Below are 16,295 nucleotides of genomic sequence, written 5' to 3'. Positions count from 1 at the left end.
GTGCCTGCAAGAATCAGGGGAGGAGAAAGGTGGGGGGATACGGGGTGAGGCGGGAAAGAGCGGACTCTGAAGATTCTGGAAAGGGGAGGAGAGGGATGGACCATCCAGAGAGGGGGCTGGATGGGACAGAGGCAGAGCTGGACCCCTGATCTGTTAGAACAAGCAGGACGCAGCCAAATGGTGCGGTTTCTGTGTTTTGCTGTAGCGATGAGACGTGAGTCCCAGGGAGGCGCGGTGACGCTCCGGTGTCACACATAACTCCCTACAGGATCCTGGCAGAGGGAAGCGGGCGTGGTGGGGGGGTGGAGACAAGGAGAGGAGCTGGAAGCCAGGCAGGGGGACAGTCTTGGAGGGAGCTGGAGGGGAAATGAGAGCCCGCGTAGGAGGCTGGAGGCTGGAGAGGGAGCAGCAGAGCTTTTTTATTTCAATCAGCGGTTGGGGGGGAGGACGGCTTGTCGGTGGAAGAAGGAAGTCAGAGCAGAGACAGTGCCAGGCAGGTTGGCTGAAAACAGAGGGGAGTGGGGAAACCTCTCCAGGTGACATGGTGTCTCTACAGGTCACCCTGCTGGCTGCCCTTCTCCTGGGAGGTCACGGTGCACGAGGTAAGAGCCTCTGCCGCCCGCCCGGTCCCCAGCTCCGGGCAGAGCCCGGCGGCCTCTCCCAAGACGATCGGGATTCTCAGGTGGCTGGAGCGTCCGCACCCTGAGAGGTCCCGGCCCGGGTTAGGTCCGCTCCTTGACAGGTGGCGAGCGTGGGGCCCCGAGTCAGGGAAATGTCATCATTAACCTCGTTGTGGCTTGCCCCTCTCTCCCCTTCTCTCCCTCTTTCCCTCTCCTTCTTTCCCTCTTTCTCCCTCCTTCTACCCCCTCCTCTCGCTCCTCCTCTCCCTCTCCCCCTGCCCTCTCTGTCTCTCCTCTCCTCCTTCACTACTGCTTCACTTCCCAACTTCTCTTTCCTGCTTGCTTCTTTTTTTCTCTTAAACAACCTGATGCTCTACTACCCACAGCAGCCCAGGAACCCCTCTCGTTCCATGTCGCCCATATCTTCTCCTTTGCCAACCAATCCTGGGCACAGCATCAGGGCTCAGGCTGGCTGGGTGACATGCAGACTCACGGCTGGGACAGCAAGTCCGAAACGATAATTTTCCTGCGCTCGTGGTCTAAAGGCAACTTCAGCAACGAGGAATTGATCGACCTGGAGCTTCTGTTCCGCGTCTACTTCATCGGATTAACTCGGGAGACTGAAGAGTATGCCGATCAATTGCACTTAACATGTAAGTTCCCTCAGAAGGTGCTTCGATTTCCAGGAAGCATGCGCACACCCTTCAAGACCATTGCCTGTTGTTCCTGTCCCAGGATAAACATCTTCATGAATCAACTCGGGGGTCCTTCCGGATTTGGGCTCCTCAAGACTTCCTAGACTCTTTCTTCTTCTGACTCCTTTTTTCTTGCTCATTTTTAGCTTTCCTCAGTGGTCTCCGTTCTGCAGCCTAAAACACAGAGACACATAGTCGTGCCCCTCTGCGCCTGACTCCCTTAAACTGTGATCTCTTCCTCCATTCAGGCGCTTCCAAGGTTTATGCTACAGCCCAGCAACCATTACGACCCATGTCATGTGCCCTCTACTTGCAGGAGACCCTTCACGTGGACTCTGACCTCCACTTTACTATCATTTCCCTGACTTCTTCAAATCAAATTCTTAATTCTTGGCATGTATCCCTATGGCCCCTTCCCCATCCCCCGAATTCTCTTCCTTCTTCCTGATCAAACACATCTTTGGCTTACGCCCACACCTCTACAAAACCTTCCGGCTCCACTTTTCAATCAAGCCCTTATATCATTTGTCTCATTTTCCCACCCACAAATCTGTCTTTCTCCTTCCTCCTTCTTCCCAGATCCCATGGAAATACAGGTGGCAGCTGGCTGTGAGCTACATTCTAGTGACATTGCAAAAGGCTTCTTACAGGCAGCTTATCAAGGATCAGATTTCCTGAGCTTCCAAAACATGTCCTGGGTGCCATCTCTAGAGAGTGATAGCAGAGCCCAGAGCGCCTGTGACCTCATGAACCAGTATGAAGCCATCAGGGAAACGGTGCACAGCCTCACCGCAAACACCTGTCCCCGATTTGCCTTGGGTCTCTTCGATGCAGGGAAGGTGGATCTCCAGAAGCAAGGTTTGGGCGGCCCCTGCCTCTAAGATTTTTCTATACATGCCCCTTCCCACCATCCCTTTCAAAGTTAAGACAAGGACGAGTTCAAGGAGGTTAGGATTTTCTGGGTACAAGTTTCCTAGAGCAGGATAATATGTACATACTGATGCGGTTACCCCCTTGAGCTGTGTGTTAGAGTCTCCGTCTGAATACCTTTCATGCCCTCTGCAGTGAGGCCAGTGGCCTGGTTGTCCAGTGGCCCCAGTCCCGGTCCTGGCCGTCTGCTGCTGGTGTGCCACGTGTCCGGCTTCTACCCAAAGCCAGTGTGGGTGACGTGGATGCGGGGTGAGCAGGAGCAGCCGGGCACCCGGCGAGGCGACGTCCTGCCCCACGCTGACGGGACGTGGTATCTTCGGGTGACCCTGGACGTGGTAGCACAAGAGGCAGCGGGCCTGTCTTGCCGGGTGAGACACAGCAGTCTAGGAGGCCGGGACATGGTCCTCTACTGGGGTGAGTAAGGTAGAGCCTGTAGGTGTGAGAAGGTGGCTCTTGAGCCTAGAGGGGTGGGCAGAGGAAAGTTTCATGGCGCCAGAACGAGGGGAGTGCAGTATCAGGAAAGAATGAATACAAGTGATTTCAGGAAAGTAAGGGTGGAGCACAAGGGGGGCTCGGATGCCAGAGGCTTGGGGAAGAGATGAGGCACCCTCCTCTGGGCAGGTGTGAGAACAGAGTGACAAGGTTGTTTGAAGACGGCATTCATATCCGATGCACCTGTTGAGATGGGGAATCATGGACAGAGTCGAACCGGCAGTGGGTCAAAAATGACGTCTGTTGTGTCTCTCTAATACCCACAGGACACCACCTTTCCATGTACTTGATCCTGTTGGCTGCGATAGTGCCCCTCATTCTTCTGACAGTCACTGCATTGTGGTTTAAGAAGCGCTGGTGAGTTCTCTGGGTTTCCTCCTCTCTCCCCAGTTTCTTCTTTCACATTCCAGCTTTACCTGTCTTAGCTTCTGTCTCCTGACTCCTCGCTCCTCCAATGCACCCAGAGGCTGCCATCTGTCTTCCACAGCTCCTATCAAGACATCCCGTGAGCTTCCTCGCCACGCCTTCCCCAAGGGCCCGGGAGCCTAGGACATCAGAGTGATACCCTTCTTTCCACCCTCCGTTGAATTTGTTTTTCCTGTTTCTGCTTGACGATCATCAGTTCACACAAACCGGTCTAGTTGTGTAACCCTCTATGGAATGCCTCCCTTATAATCTCCATTCGTTCCATAGTCCGCAACTTTCAAAGCCCATTGTGGTTCACAGCCTCCAGAGTCTTCCTTGACCCATTGGTGGGAAGCCCTTCAACTCCGTTCCGTGTGCATCTCATTTCTCCCTGCACAGCGGCTCCCTAGGTCGTTCTTCCCCTTCCAATATGCAAACTCCTCTAGGACGGCGATCATGATGAAGATGTGTTTTCTGCGGCTAAGACGTGCTCAGTGAAAATCAAACCCAAACAAACCATATCCAAGCTGGACTCACTGTTCTATTGACAGTCTCTCCTCATATGTTTACTCCTGACGTGGTTATAGGTTTTGAAGGATTGGTGTTTCCCTTTTTCTTTAAATGTTTCTTAAGTGGCCCCCAAATCCCATATCCCTTTAGTGCCCTCATTTTTTCACTAAACTCTTAAGGAAAAATGCAGCGTTGCTCCTTGCCAAGCTTTCCCCCCGCCCCCCAAATACAACGATGCTACTCTTTCCAACTCGTTCCAAACACGAAGAGAGAAAGAGTGAGCAGGCCACGTGTGCGGTGGGGCAGACGTGTCGCGGATGGTTAACAAAACGGAACAAGAGAGCCGGTCCCCGGGATTGGGGTGGGATCAAGGCACAGGATGTATATGGAAGACAAACCCCCCCAAGGGTGGCGCTCTCTCAGATACCTTTGTCTGGACTTTGTTTTCTTCAAGACTCATTCACTAATGCAAGTAACACTTGTCAAACCGTGAAACACGGGACAGGCACACTCGTGAACTGGTCGAGGAAGAAACAGTGGGGACCGTATCCACTTGACTAGAGATGCAATGCCCACCTTCTTCAGTCTGTCGATGCCCTTTGTACTCGGTACATTTTTTCGGTTTCATTTTAGAAATTTTGAATCAACTTTATGAATGTGTAATTTACATACCATAAAATGCATCTATTTTAGGTATACAATTCTATTCGTTTTGGCATACATATACACTTATGTAAGCAAGACCACCGTCAAGATACAGCACATCCCATTACCCTAGTTACCCCCATACCCACTGGCAGCTAAACCTACCGCCAACCAGGAATCCTTGCAAATACTGGTATGCTTACTGATATGGCTAAGCTTTGATTTGTCTTTTCTGTAATTTTATTAACATAAAATCACTTATATAAACCATAAGAGACTCTTAAATACAGAGGACAAACTGAGGGTTTGTAGGGTGGTGGGTGGGGGGAATGGGCTAAATGGGTGATGGGCATTAAGGAGGGCACTTTAGGGGATGAGCACTGGGTGTCCTATGTAAGAGATGAATCACTGGGTTCTACTCCTGAAGCCAAGATGACACTGTATATCAAGTAAATTAAATTTAACTTAAAACAAAGAGGAAAAGGGGCACCTGGATGGCTCAGTCTTGACTTTGGCTCAGGTAATGATTTCACGGTTTGTGAGTTCGAGCCCCAGCATCGGGCTCCGTGCTGACAGTGTGGAGCCTGCTTGGGATTCTATCTCCCTCCCTCTCTCTCTCCTACTTCCTCTCTAGCTCTCTCTCTCTCAAAAATAAATTAAAAAAGAAAAAAGAAAAATTAAAAAAAGGAAAAAACGGAATCACTTATATGTACTCTTTGTATCTGGGCTTTTTTTTTTTCCACCTAGTATATGGTTGTAAGTCATTCCATATTTCTTGTTATTACTCAATAGATCTCTGGTATGAATATACTATCTTTTTTTTTTATTCATCCACTCTTTGATGGTTATTCGAGGCTCTTTGATTGTGGTTTTGTTTATTTCATTACCTGCCTGGGCTAGTTCTGTGGATTCTGGCTGCCCTCCTCACTTTGCTTTTTTATCGAGCTGACAACTGGTGTTATATTAGTTTCAGGCGTAAAATGTAATCCTTGGGTCTTTGTCTACACTGCAAAGTGGTCACCGCAAGAAGATCTCTTTTCCTTCTTTCCCTCCCTCCCCTCTTCTCCTTCTTCCTACTTCCTGCCTCCCTGGAAGTCACTCCCATCTCGACTTCCTAGATGGGATGCTGCGCGATTCATGAATCGTTTCATAAAGCCGATTACATCTTCAAATTCTTTTGGTTGAAATTTGTGTGTTAACAGCACTGGTAAGGGTTACATCTTTTGTCGAGGGGACACATATGGATTGGAGCGCACACACATTTACCATTCAAGCAGCTTGCAAATCTGCCCTGGCCTCTACTTTTTCTGTGCAAAGCTTCGTGTCTGGCCAGGGATAAGCGGAGGACTGTGGCCCGCTTTGCTCTCTCCTTAGTAGGTGTGCAACGTTCCACACTTCTAGGAATACATGGCAGCTCATCAGGCCCCACCATGGCTGACTCATTTCCCTGATATCTGTTAAATTTTGGCCGCTCTATTCTTTGCCTTAACGGGTATTGCAGCCCTAGGCAGCAGTCATGTTGACCTTTGATATTTGCCACCCATTGTTATTATTTCCTACAACCTCCCTGGGCATGAGGCCTCTCTGCAGAGTTCCAGGTTGGGTACACCCTTCCGGTGACAGCAAAACCGTAGGTCCTCGGCTTCCAGAATCACCAAGCCAGGGGAGAGATGGGAGCAGCCTGGCGTCAGTCACTCTGTTGTTCTTGCTGAGGGTAAGGTAGCTCTGGAGTAAGTACTTCTCAATCTGTTGTATACCTTCAGTCATTTTCCAGAATTCTGAAATTGCTTATTTAGAAAATCATGTCCCTTGTTATCACCGATAGTTAGGGAAAGAACGTGCTGAGCCCCTTACCCAGCCACTCTGGACACCTTGCTCCCTGCTCCCTCTGAACACCTTGCTCCCTGTGTAATATTATAAATCAAACAAGCAAAAGTTTCCATTCCTAACCATTGAAAGCAAAATGCAACACTACTCATAACCACTTGTCAAGATGGTGACAAGCCGTAAGTCTAGAACCATTTCAAGCTCCTTTAAAGCATAACAGTTTACTTGGGCACCTGGGTGGCTCAGTCAGTTGAGTGTCCGACTTCGGCTCAGGTCATGATCTCACAGCTCATGAGTTCTAGCCCCGCGTCGGGCTCTGTGCTGACAGCCCAGAGCCTGGAGCCTGCTTCTGCTTCTGTGTCTCCCTCTCGCTGCCCCTAACCCACTCACATTCTGTCTCTGTCTCTCTCAAAAATAAATAAACATTAAAAAAAATTTTTTTTAAAGCATAACAGTTTACTTATCTACAGGGGATCTACCCCAGGGTCAGAAAACAATTCTTACCTTGTTTCCGGTAATCATATTGTTCATGATGGTGTTGGTATTGTCCTAAGACCATCTTGCGTGTGTGGTCTAATGGGATGTAGCGTAGAGTGGGGTGGGTGAGGACGTATTTGTGTTGGTTCATCGGCGGCCAGTTTTTCCTCGTGGGAGAAGAAGTTGCTATGAGTTAAAGGAATAAAACTCTGTGGTTCTGGAATTGAAATGAAATTTATACAAATGTGAACTCATTATGGTATTCTTTTTTTTTTTTTTCACGTATCAATCTTTTAATGTCGAGACATAAGAAAATGGCCAACCAGAAAACAGCTTTCCGTTGGCCTAGCGAAGATCATTCGTTACAAGTAGCCGTTCTGGCAAACTGCACAGCTGGGCGTGAAGTCAGGGCAGCCCCTGCTCCATTGTCACTTCCAGGCTGAGCCCCCCTACCTCCCGTAGAATCAGAGCATGCGGTGAGCGAAGCCGAACTTCTCGGGCCTCCGCTTTGCCTCTTCCTTCTGAACCAAGAGGGGAGAGAATAACCAGCAAAGCTTGTGTTGTTATCCAGAGGGGAGGCTGTAAGAACGTCACTGTCAGCGTCCTTTATACCCGGAGGCTCGGAGCCCACAGGACGATTTTAAGAGGCCCCCGTGTAGCCATGTGATTGGCTCCCAGAACAGACATTTTGGTCTGAACCGTGAGGGTTACGGCAGACACAGAGGGGGCAGATGGTAGGGGAGAGGCCAGGAAGCGAGTGTCACAAATGGTATGTCTTCAAAGAAATAAGGCATGTGCTGCTGTCCCCAACTGCCATCAGGCAAGGAGTGGCTCAAACCAGGGTCTTTGCAAAAATATAGTCTGTGTGCGGAGGCCCCCCTTTCAGCGAAAGGCGAAGGTCCTAGAACGGAATGCTGGAAGGACTTTTATTAATCCCCTGGGTTAAAATGACAGTTAAAGTCACTTGGGGAAAGAGAGAAACACCAACTACCCCTCCCTTCAAGCTTTAGTGGCCGACAGGAATCCAGGCTCTGAAGTCACAAACAAGATTATTTTTCAAGATTATGAGCGAGAGCGGCAGCTGGTCAAGCGTGTTCTTGCAGGAAGGCCGGGAGCAGGGAACGTGAGGGGTGCTCCCTGTGAGCGGCTTATGGGGAGAGCGGCGGTCCAGCCCCACGGCCCCCACGCGGGGACAGTCGTCCTCAGGGCCAGGGGTGGGGGTGCTGGGGACAGGTGATGCTGTGTTCCACAGATAATGGTATGAAGGGACGGTTAAAATGTAAAGTTTAAGTGTGGCATTTGGAAACATTGGTATTAAAATTTTAGGAGATTACAACCTGGAAGGATTGAGAAATTCTAAAGAAACGAAGCAAAAGCAAACAAACAAAAAAGAAGGCGGAAGATGTCAAAGGCATGAGAGCTCTTTGTGGGTGCTGACCAGCTCACTTTGCGATTAGAGATAATAAGTCGCATAAAATTTGACAATCAGGGGCACCTGGGTGGCTCAGTCCATCAAGCGTCCGACTTCGGCTCAAGTCACGATCTCACGGTTTGTGGGTTCGAGCCCCGCATCGGGCTCTGTGCTGGTGGCTCGGAGCTTGGAGCCTGCTTCGGATTCTGGGTCTCCCTCTCTCTCTGTTCCTCCCCCACTTGTGCTCCCTCCCTCCCTCTCTCTCTCTCTAAAATAAACACTTAAAAAATTTTTAAAGAACACTAAAAATAAAAATGCGTTAGTTTTTACTTCTAGTAGAGTATCTATCTATGTAAAATTTCAGCCCTCTCATATCGCCGGTGGGAATGCAAAGTGGCACTGCCTCTGTGGAAAATGGTTTGGCATTTCCCCAAAAAGCTAAGTGTAGAATTAACCATATGACGCAGACCTTCCACTTCTAGGTATATCCCCATAAAACCTAAAGACAGATGTTCAGATAAATGTACGCAAAATTCATGGCAGCGCTATTCGCAATAATGAAGAGTGAATAGGAAGAAACTGCCCAAATACCCATCGGTGAGTAAATGGCTGCACAAAATGTGGCAGATACACAGAATGGAACATCATTCAGCCATAAAAAGGAATGAAAAATAACACAGCGTGGATGTGCCTCAAAAACACGATGTTTGGGGGAAAAGAAACCAGGTTGCGTAATTCTGTTCATATGAAATACAACAGTAAGTCCACAGAGACCGAAAGAAGATTATGAGCTAATAGGGGATTGGCCTGGGGGAAGGGTGGGGGTAGGTGACCGCATAATGGCTATGGGATAGTCCCTTGGGTAATATAAATTTTGGGCAAGTTGTTCGAGCTGGTGGTTGCACAACATTGTAATGTACTAAATTCCATTGAGCTGGCTGTTTTATATGGTGTTTCACCTCAACAGCAAAACAGATACGCAATTAGATAATCCGAAATTTTGGAGTCTAAGTATGAGATGTTCCATTGGAAAAGAATGGAAGGAAAGATGGAAAATCTTTGGAGAAAAAAAAAAAAGCCTACAAGGTAGTAACAAATAGAATAATAGACGTTTCCTTTTCAACAGTAGATGTGGGAAAACAGTAAATTAGAATTTGACACTAGAATTTGAAATCCAGACCTACTGGGACCTCCGTCTGCTCTATAGATAGAAGGATTGTACGGACCCCAACATATGCACTCATAAAAGATAGACAACAGCAAAAAGCAAAGTAAACCTACAGGAACAAAGGTGTGTAAAAAAAAAAAATTGAAACCCCAAAACATACAGTTTGGATTCAAAGACCAGTTAAGTCAAAAATGCAGCGGGTTTTCCAATCAGTCTGTCTCAGAAGTTTAAATCTCTCAAGAGGGACACGTGGGTGGCTCAGTCAGTTAAGCATCCGACTTCGGCTCAGGTCACGATCTCACTGTCCGTGGGTTCGAGCCCCTCTCGTCGGGCTCTGTGCTGAAAGCTCGGAGCCTGGAGCCTGCTTCGGATTCTGTGTCTCCCTGCCTCTCTGCCCCTACCTGATCGCTCTCTCTCTCTCTCTCTCTCTCTCTCAAAACTAAACAGTAAAAAAAAATTAAAATGCTAAAAAAAAAAAAAGAAGTTTCAACCTCTCTGTGTCCCAGTACTGGGGAGGCAGGTACATTTCACTGGAAATTGCCCCTTCCAGCTCAAATTTGAGGTTCTTTGTGGCCCTTAAGAACCTGTGTGTTCTGGGCAAAGTTCGGCCAGCCAAGGTTCCTGAGCTAAAAGGAAGTCTGTGAACTCACTTCCAAGTTTGGGATAAGGTGGGCTGGGGGACGAGAGTCTGGATGCTAAACAGGTACCGCAGAGCTGAAAAAGGTGCGAACGGCAGGTGCCCCGTGAATGCTCGCCGGATAAATGAACGAGTAGGGCAAGACGCCTGCCGTTTTCGGATCTGTTGCTAACTTTTATCCCTCGGTTAAAATCGCAAAGTTTGAAAGAAAGCAATACAGCTACGGGCCGCTCACTTGCCTGCTGCCTCTGCCCGGCTTCGGGCCCGCAGGCACCGTGACCTCGGCTCGGGCTGCGGGACGCGGACGGCGCTGGGCCTCAGGCGGCTGCTGGAGGCCAGCTCGCTGGGCCGCCGCCTGCATTTAGGTGGAGGGGCCCCGACTGGCCCCGGGTCTGCGGACATCTCACGTTTGCCGCCGAGGTGTTTGTGCTCTTTGCTTTTGGGGTGGAACTTGAGGATCTTTGTTGTATTTCTTGTCGTTGGGATCTTGGAGGAATCAGGGACATTTTCACCCGTTAATCCTGCTCTCTCTCCTCTTTACCAGGAAAGGCAGGACCCTGTCTTCTGAGTCTCTTGGTTGGAGTCATCTGGGTGTCCGAAGAGTTGTGTCCACTCAGGCTTCTGTCTTGGAGGCTCGGAACATTTGGGAGAGGGGACTTTACGGCCGGAGGGTGGATTGATGTGGCAGGGTGCCGCCTCACGGCTGCCAACCTCCCGTCCCAGCGGGTGCGGTCGCGCCTTCGGTCGGGTTTGCATCCGAGCAGGGGTGGTGGTGGCGGCGACCGTGACGGTGGACGAGAGGGCACGAGAGCACCTGTCAGGTGTCTGACCCGGAAACGGAGGCTGCCGTTCCCAGTCTCTCTTTGAGTCCACGCAGGACGCCGTGGGCCAGCATCCCGATCGGCCCACACTGCTCGGCCAGCGTCCCCTCCGAGGCCAGCTCCACCGGCCCTCGGTGCTGCCACATCGCTGTCAGCGGGATGTTTGTTGTGTGGGAGAATTAATCTACTCACTGCGCTCACGCACCTACTAAGTTCTTACCATTTGGGCCGGTCAGCGAGTCAACACCACATCCCGCAGATGGAGTCTTGGGTGTTCTCCCTCAAACTCAAGGCTCACAAAGAAATAAAAAACCAACCATGTTAATGGCGGGAGGTGTCCAGTCTCTGCTGTCGTCTGGCTGTCACCCAAACGGTGACTTACATACTTCACAATTCGGACTTTGCGGTCAGGCTCAGATAAAGGCCACTCTTCGTGGCGGGAGCCACTGATTTCCAGGCGTAGAGATGGTGACAGTCCTCATCTTGGATTTGCTTATCGACAGCCGTAAGATCGGTGAGCGAAAGCCCCTCGTGCTTGGAATCTTCTACCACCCCGTTTCTGCTAGATGATACGTGGACCTATGCCAGTGGGTCACGCTTTCCTGATTGGAGGAAATCCAAGAATTATCGTAACGGGCAACATGTTGACTAGCGCCCATATATTTCCCTCCGTGGATGCTCAATGTACTGTTGCGATGTGCCGAGGGCATTCGTAGAGAAGACAGGGGATGACAACTCAGGACCCATATCTTGGAACTTTTGGTGAAAAGTGACAAGCTCCTTGCTCACCTAGCAATCGTTTATTTGCTGTCGGAAATGCCGAAAGGTAGAGTGAGGCTGTGAGATGCTGCGAGAGGAGAAGGACGCTCTCTGGCCTGGGACCCTCTTACAAAAATCTGTCTCTGAGACTGAAGCTACACACAGGAGACTCCCCAGTTTCTCCTGGGCTCAAGAAGATTTGTTACTCTATTTTTTTTCGCTAAATAATTTTTTTTAAATATAATTTCTTGTCAAGTTGGTTTCCATGCAGAAGCTTTGTTACTCTATTTTTTTAACTAAATAATTTTTTTTAGATATAACTTCTTGTCAAGTTGGTTTCCATGCAGAAGCTTTGTTACTCTATTTTTTTAACTAAATAATTTTTTTAAAATATAACTTCTTGTCAAGTTGGTTTCCATGAAGAAGCTTTGTTACTCTATTTTTTTAACTAAATAATTTTTTTTAAATATAACTTCTTGTCAGGTTGGTTTCCACGCAGAAGATTTGTTACTCTAAACTCCAAAGCCTGAGCGCCACCGAAAAGAAGGTCATATGCCAGTAGAAAGTGTCATCTTTACCTGTGAAAAATGGCTGTGGCATAAGACGAATTTGTTTGGATTCTTAAACGGCAGTATTTATCATACTTGATTCTGGGATTTGGGTTTGTGGCACTACAGCCCGGGTGGGGTTTTCAATGCTTTGCCTTGTTGTAAATGACTGTCAATATATACAGCACCCCAGAAATGAGAATGTGGGTGAGAGGGTCCAGACAAGGGGGGTGAGATGAGCCACAGGAACCACTGAGGACGCCGGGAGCAGTGACAGAATTGCAGGGCAGGGAGGCGGGGCAAGGTCCAGCGGGGTGGCTAAACCCAAAGCATCCTTCTAGATCCAGGCGAGCCGGAGGAGTTGTCCACCATTTCCCCCTTATTTAATGCTGTGGAAGGACCTGCGTGGGGAGGTGAAACGGCCCTTCAGAACCACATGGGGGTGGGGGTCTTCCGAGGTAGGAAGCAGAAAGGGAACTGGCCCCCGGGGGCCAAGGAGACAAGAAACCAGAAGTCAGAGTCAGATCGGCTGGGGTGAAAACGAGCGGTGAGTGGGAGGCCCGGGGCTGCGGGAGGGGCGGCTCTTCTCTGCTGGGCAGCCTGGACCAGGAAGAGATCTGCCAGCTGGGAGACAGAGGAAGTCACCCCTGAGCGAAACTGCTGAGCCAGAGCCAGAAGAGCAGCAGCTGGGTCCCCGGGGAGATGCTGCTTCCGTGGCTCCTGTGGCTTGTGGTCCTCTGCCCGGGGGGCGGCGGCGAGGCAGGTGGGCGACTGGCCAGCACCAGGAGGGGCTGTGGATAAAGCCCCGGAGGGTCGGGTGATCCTAGCACCACTGCTCCCCCCATCCGGAGGTGGGGTGGGCGCCCAAGGCCTTGGGGGCAAAGGTCTCGGGCTCTGTGTCGCTCCTCAGACTCCGGGTTCCTTTTCTCCGGATCTTTCCAAGTTTCATTCTTTCGTTGTCCCCGGCTTCTGCCGTTCTGCTCACTTTTCTTAACCTTCCGTCACCCACAGCCTTTCAAGGGCCCACCTCTTACCACGTCATCCAGATCTCGTCCTTTGCCAACAGCAGCTGGGCGCAGAACCAAGGCTCAGGATGGCTGGGTGACTTACAGCTTCAAAGCTGGGACAGCGACGCGGGCAGGGCGGTTTTCCTGAAGCCCTGGTCCAAGGGCAACTTCAGTGAGGAGGAGGTGACCGGGCTGGAGGAGGTGTTCCAGGTCTACCTCAACGGGTTCATCCTGGAAGTACAGGACCATGCCCATGAGTTCCAGATGGAATGTGAGTCCGGGGCTCTCGTCGAGGGAGGTTCTCAACGACTTGTCTCTCTCCTGTTGTAGGCCACTACTGCCTCTGACCTTGCCCCTCCTTCCCTCGGTGCCCAGCTGCACCCACAAGCTGGCCTGGAGTAGCCACAGCCTCAGATTCCACACCCCACAGAGCGTTCACACGCTCTGCTGATGGGTGAAGGTCCCCTTTGCAACATCTCCTGGTCGGCTTGGGTATAACTTGCGTTTCTCACACCCCAAGCAAGAAGCCCCACTTCCCTGCCCTGATGCTTGAGACATCTCTACCTGCAATCCCTCTCCTCGAGCCTCCTGCCTCCTCCCTGGCACTCTTCCCGTTCACTCTGCCCAGCTGCCCCCCTTTCCCTGTTCACACACACACCATCACAACTGCCTCTCCGCCGTTGGTGACACGTGTGCCTCTCCCTGGTCCTAAGCTCTCCGAGACCCTGGCTCATCCTTTTACGCCTCACACCTTTTGCCCCACCCGAATCGCAAATCCCAGGTTCTTCTCTGTTTTCCTTCTCTCCAGATCCCTTTGAGATCCAGGGGATAGCAGGCTGTAGTCTGCATTCCGGTGGGGGCACGGTGAGCTTCCTGCGGGGAGCGTTAGGAGGAGTGGACTTTCTGAGCATCAAGAATTACTCCTGTGTGCCCGCCCCGGAGGGTGGAAGCCGGGCACGGCGCATCTGCGCGCTCATCCATCAGTACGCGGGCATCCGGGACATCGCGGGGAAGCTCCTCTTTGAAACCTGCCCTCAGTATCTCCTGGGTGTCCTTGATGTGGGGAAGGCAGAACTGCAGAGACAAGGTTAGTCCTGTCCCCCCCACTGAGGCCTTTCTGTTTCACCTGCCACCACTTTCTTTAAGTTCAGGAGTAGGATGTACCCAAGAGAGGGCTTAATAAATTATTTGGTTTCCAAAGGAGGAGAAAGGGCCACCGTCCAAACTTGAGTTTCCAAATCCCTCTAGACTAGAGTCATAATCCGTTGCTCTCCCTGTTCCTTCCTGCCCCAGTGAAGCCCGAGGCCTGGCTGTCCAGTGGCCCCAGTCCCGGTCCTGGCCGTCTGCTCCTTGTGTGCCACGTGTCCGGCTTCTACCCAAAGCCAGTGTGGGTGACGTGGATGCGGGGTGAGCAGGAGCAGCCGGGCACCCGGCGCGGCGACGTCCTGCCCCACGCTGACGAGACGTGGTATCTTCGGGTGACCCTGGACGTGGCGGCCGGGGAGGCGGCCGGCCTGTCTTGCCGAGTGAGACACAGCAGTCTAGGAGGCCGGGACATGGTCCTCCACTGGGGTGAGAAAGGGCTGGTGCCCCGCAGGGCCCGGAGAAGAGGGTCCTCAGGCATAGAGGGAGGCACTGGCCGGGGGTGGGGCTTGATCCATGACCAGGAGGGAGAGGGAAGGAGGGACACGGCGGGGGAGGCATGGAGGGCTTGAGCATCAGGAGCACGTGACCATCAAGTAGGCAAAGGAAGGTCAGGAGAATCAGAGAATGGGTTTTCAAGGGACGTCCTGTGTCCTTCCCCCATTTTCAGGAAACCCCGTCTCCATCGGCTTGATATCTTTGGCGATAATAGTGCCCTTGTTCATCCTTTTGACAGTTCCTACATTGTGGTTTTTGAGGCGCCGGTGAGTGTTTACTTTTAGTCTTTCTTTTCTGTGCATCTGTGCATCCTCCCAATTTATTGATTTACACATTAGCCTCAGTTCTTTTCCACCAGACCCTCCCCTTTCTCCCCAGTCCCATCTCCTTTATGTAAATCCATTGTTTAAGTTGTGGTGAAATGTGCACGACACAAAACCTGCCTTCTCTGGACGCCGGTGTGTGGGGGGGGGAGGGTGTGGTCAGTGAGTTGGCGTCCGACTGCGGCTCAGGTCAGGATCCCACAGGTCTTGGGTTCGAGCCCCGCGTAGGGCTCTGTGCCGACAGCTCGGAGCCTGGAGCCTGCTTCCGATTCTGTGTCTTCCTCTCTCTCTGCCCCTCCCCTACTTGCACTCTCTCTCTCTCTCTCTCTCTCTTAAAAATAAATAAACATTAAGAAAAAAAATTTTTAAAAAAATCTGCCTTCTTCATGGTCTTCAAATGCACAGCTTAGAATGTATGAAGTGTGCTCGCATTTTTGTGCAAGCAATTTCTAGAGCTCTTTTCACCTTGAAAAATGAAACCTCTACCCAATGAACAAGCCCTTCTCAGCGCCTGCTCCCCAGGCCCGGGCAAACACCATTTTGTGCTGTGTCTCTATGAATTTGGTGACTCTGGGGACCTCACCTAAGTGAAGTCATTAGTCGTTGTTCTTTTGTAACCGGCTTCTTTCTCTCAACACAACACCCTCACGGTTCATGCGTGTGGTTGCACGCGTCAGAATTTCCTTCCTCTTCAAGGCTGAGGAATGGTGTTCTGGGGCACGAACAGGACACATTCTGTTTGTCATTCATCTGTCGACAGACACGGGGGTTGATGTCACGTTCTGGCTACTGGTGAACAATGTGGCTATGAACATGGGAGTGTGAGTACCTCTCACGTAGAGCTAAGTTTTGGTTGTGTTCTTCATAGGTCGTATCAGAGTATCTAATGGACTCCTATTCCATTTGGAATAAACGCTCAGAAGCCCAGAAGCTCAAGTTGTCAGCCTGGGAGACGATCGCGTCACATTTCATCAAATAATCCTCTTGGTTGGTCACGCCAGAGTTCCCGTACGATGCGAGATAAATCACTATTCATAACTGGCAGACAAATAATAGAAAACCACAAATTTATTATGAGATGGTGTCAATAGTACGATTCACCCTGATCTCCTACGTGTGAGACGTGGGAAAGAATGTGTTTCAGAATAAATGACACGTGGTATACCCCTTACTGGTGACGTCCCTTTGGTTTCCTATTATAAAACTTTTTTTCTGCTTCTGCTGAAATGTCATTTGCCAAAGGAAGCTAACTACAATTATGCTGGGATCATCGTATTTGCAGAGATGCTGAGCATGTTTAACACGGTTTCTCTGTCTCCACCTGGATGACTTTCTAATCCTCGAGGTCCAGCTGGGATGTCTCTTCCTCTAGGAAGCTT

The 16,295-nt window shown here is 50.5% G+C and overlaps 2 protein-coding genes across 2 annotated transcripts; both read left to right on the top strand.

Moving 5' to 3' along the window:
* Positions 1–494: 494 nt before the first annotated feature.
* Positions 495–3,246, top strand: LOC102972571 (T-cell surface glycoprotein CD1c). The gene is made up of 6 exons (XM_007084269.2): positions 495–602; positions 1,007–1,273; positions 1,895–2,173; positions 2,381–2,659; positions 3,004–3,094; positions 3,225–3,246. The coding sequence occupies exons 1-6, from the start codon at positions 542–544 to the stop codon at positions 3,244–3,246; spliced, it is 999 nt and encodes a 332-aa protein (XP_007084331.1). The 5' UTR covers positions 495–541.
* Positions 3,247–12,586: 9,340 nt separating this feature from the next.
* Positions 12,587–16,078, top strand: LOC102972283 (T-cell surface glycoprotein CD1b-like). Its single transcript, XM_007084268.3, has 6 exons — positions 12,587–12,708; positions 12,957–13,223; positions 13,761–14,039; positions 14,246–14,524; positions 14,766–14,859; positions 15,785–16,078. Exons 1-6 carry the CDS (start codon positions 12,648–12,650, stop codon positions 15,801–15,803), a joined length of 999 nt encoding a protein of 332 aa, XP_007084330.1. The 5' UTR covers positions 12,587–12,647; the 3' UTR covers positions 15,804–16,078.
* Positions 16,079–16,295: the final 217 nt, after the last annotated feature.

The sequence above is a fragment of the Panthera tigris genome, chromosome F3, assembly GCF_018350195.1.
Source record: "Panthera tigris isolate Pti1 chromosome F3, P.tigris_Pti1_mat1.1, whole genome shotgun sequence".
Classification (NCBI taxonomy): Eukaryota; Metazoa; Chordata; class Mammalia; order Carnivora; family Felidae; genus Panthera; species Panthera tigris.
This window is presented reverse-complemented; position numbering and strand designations above follow the sequence as displayed.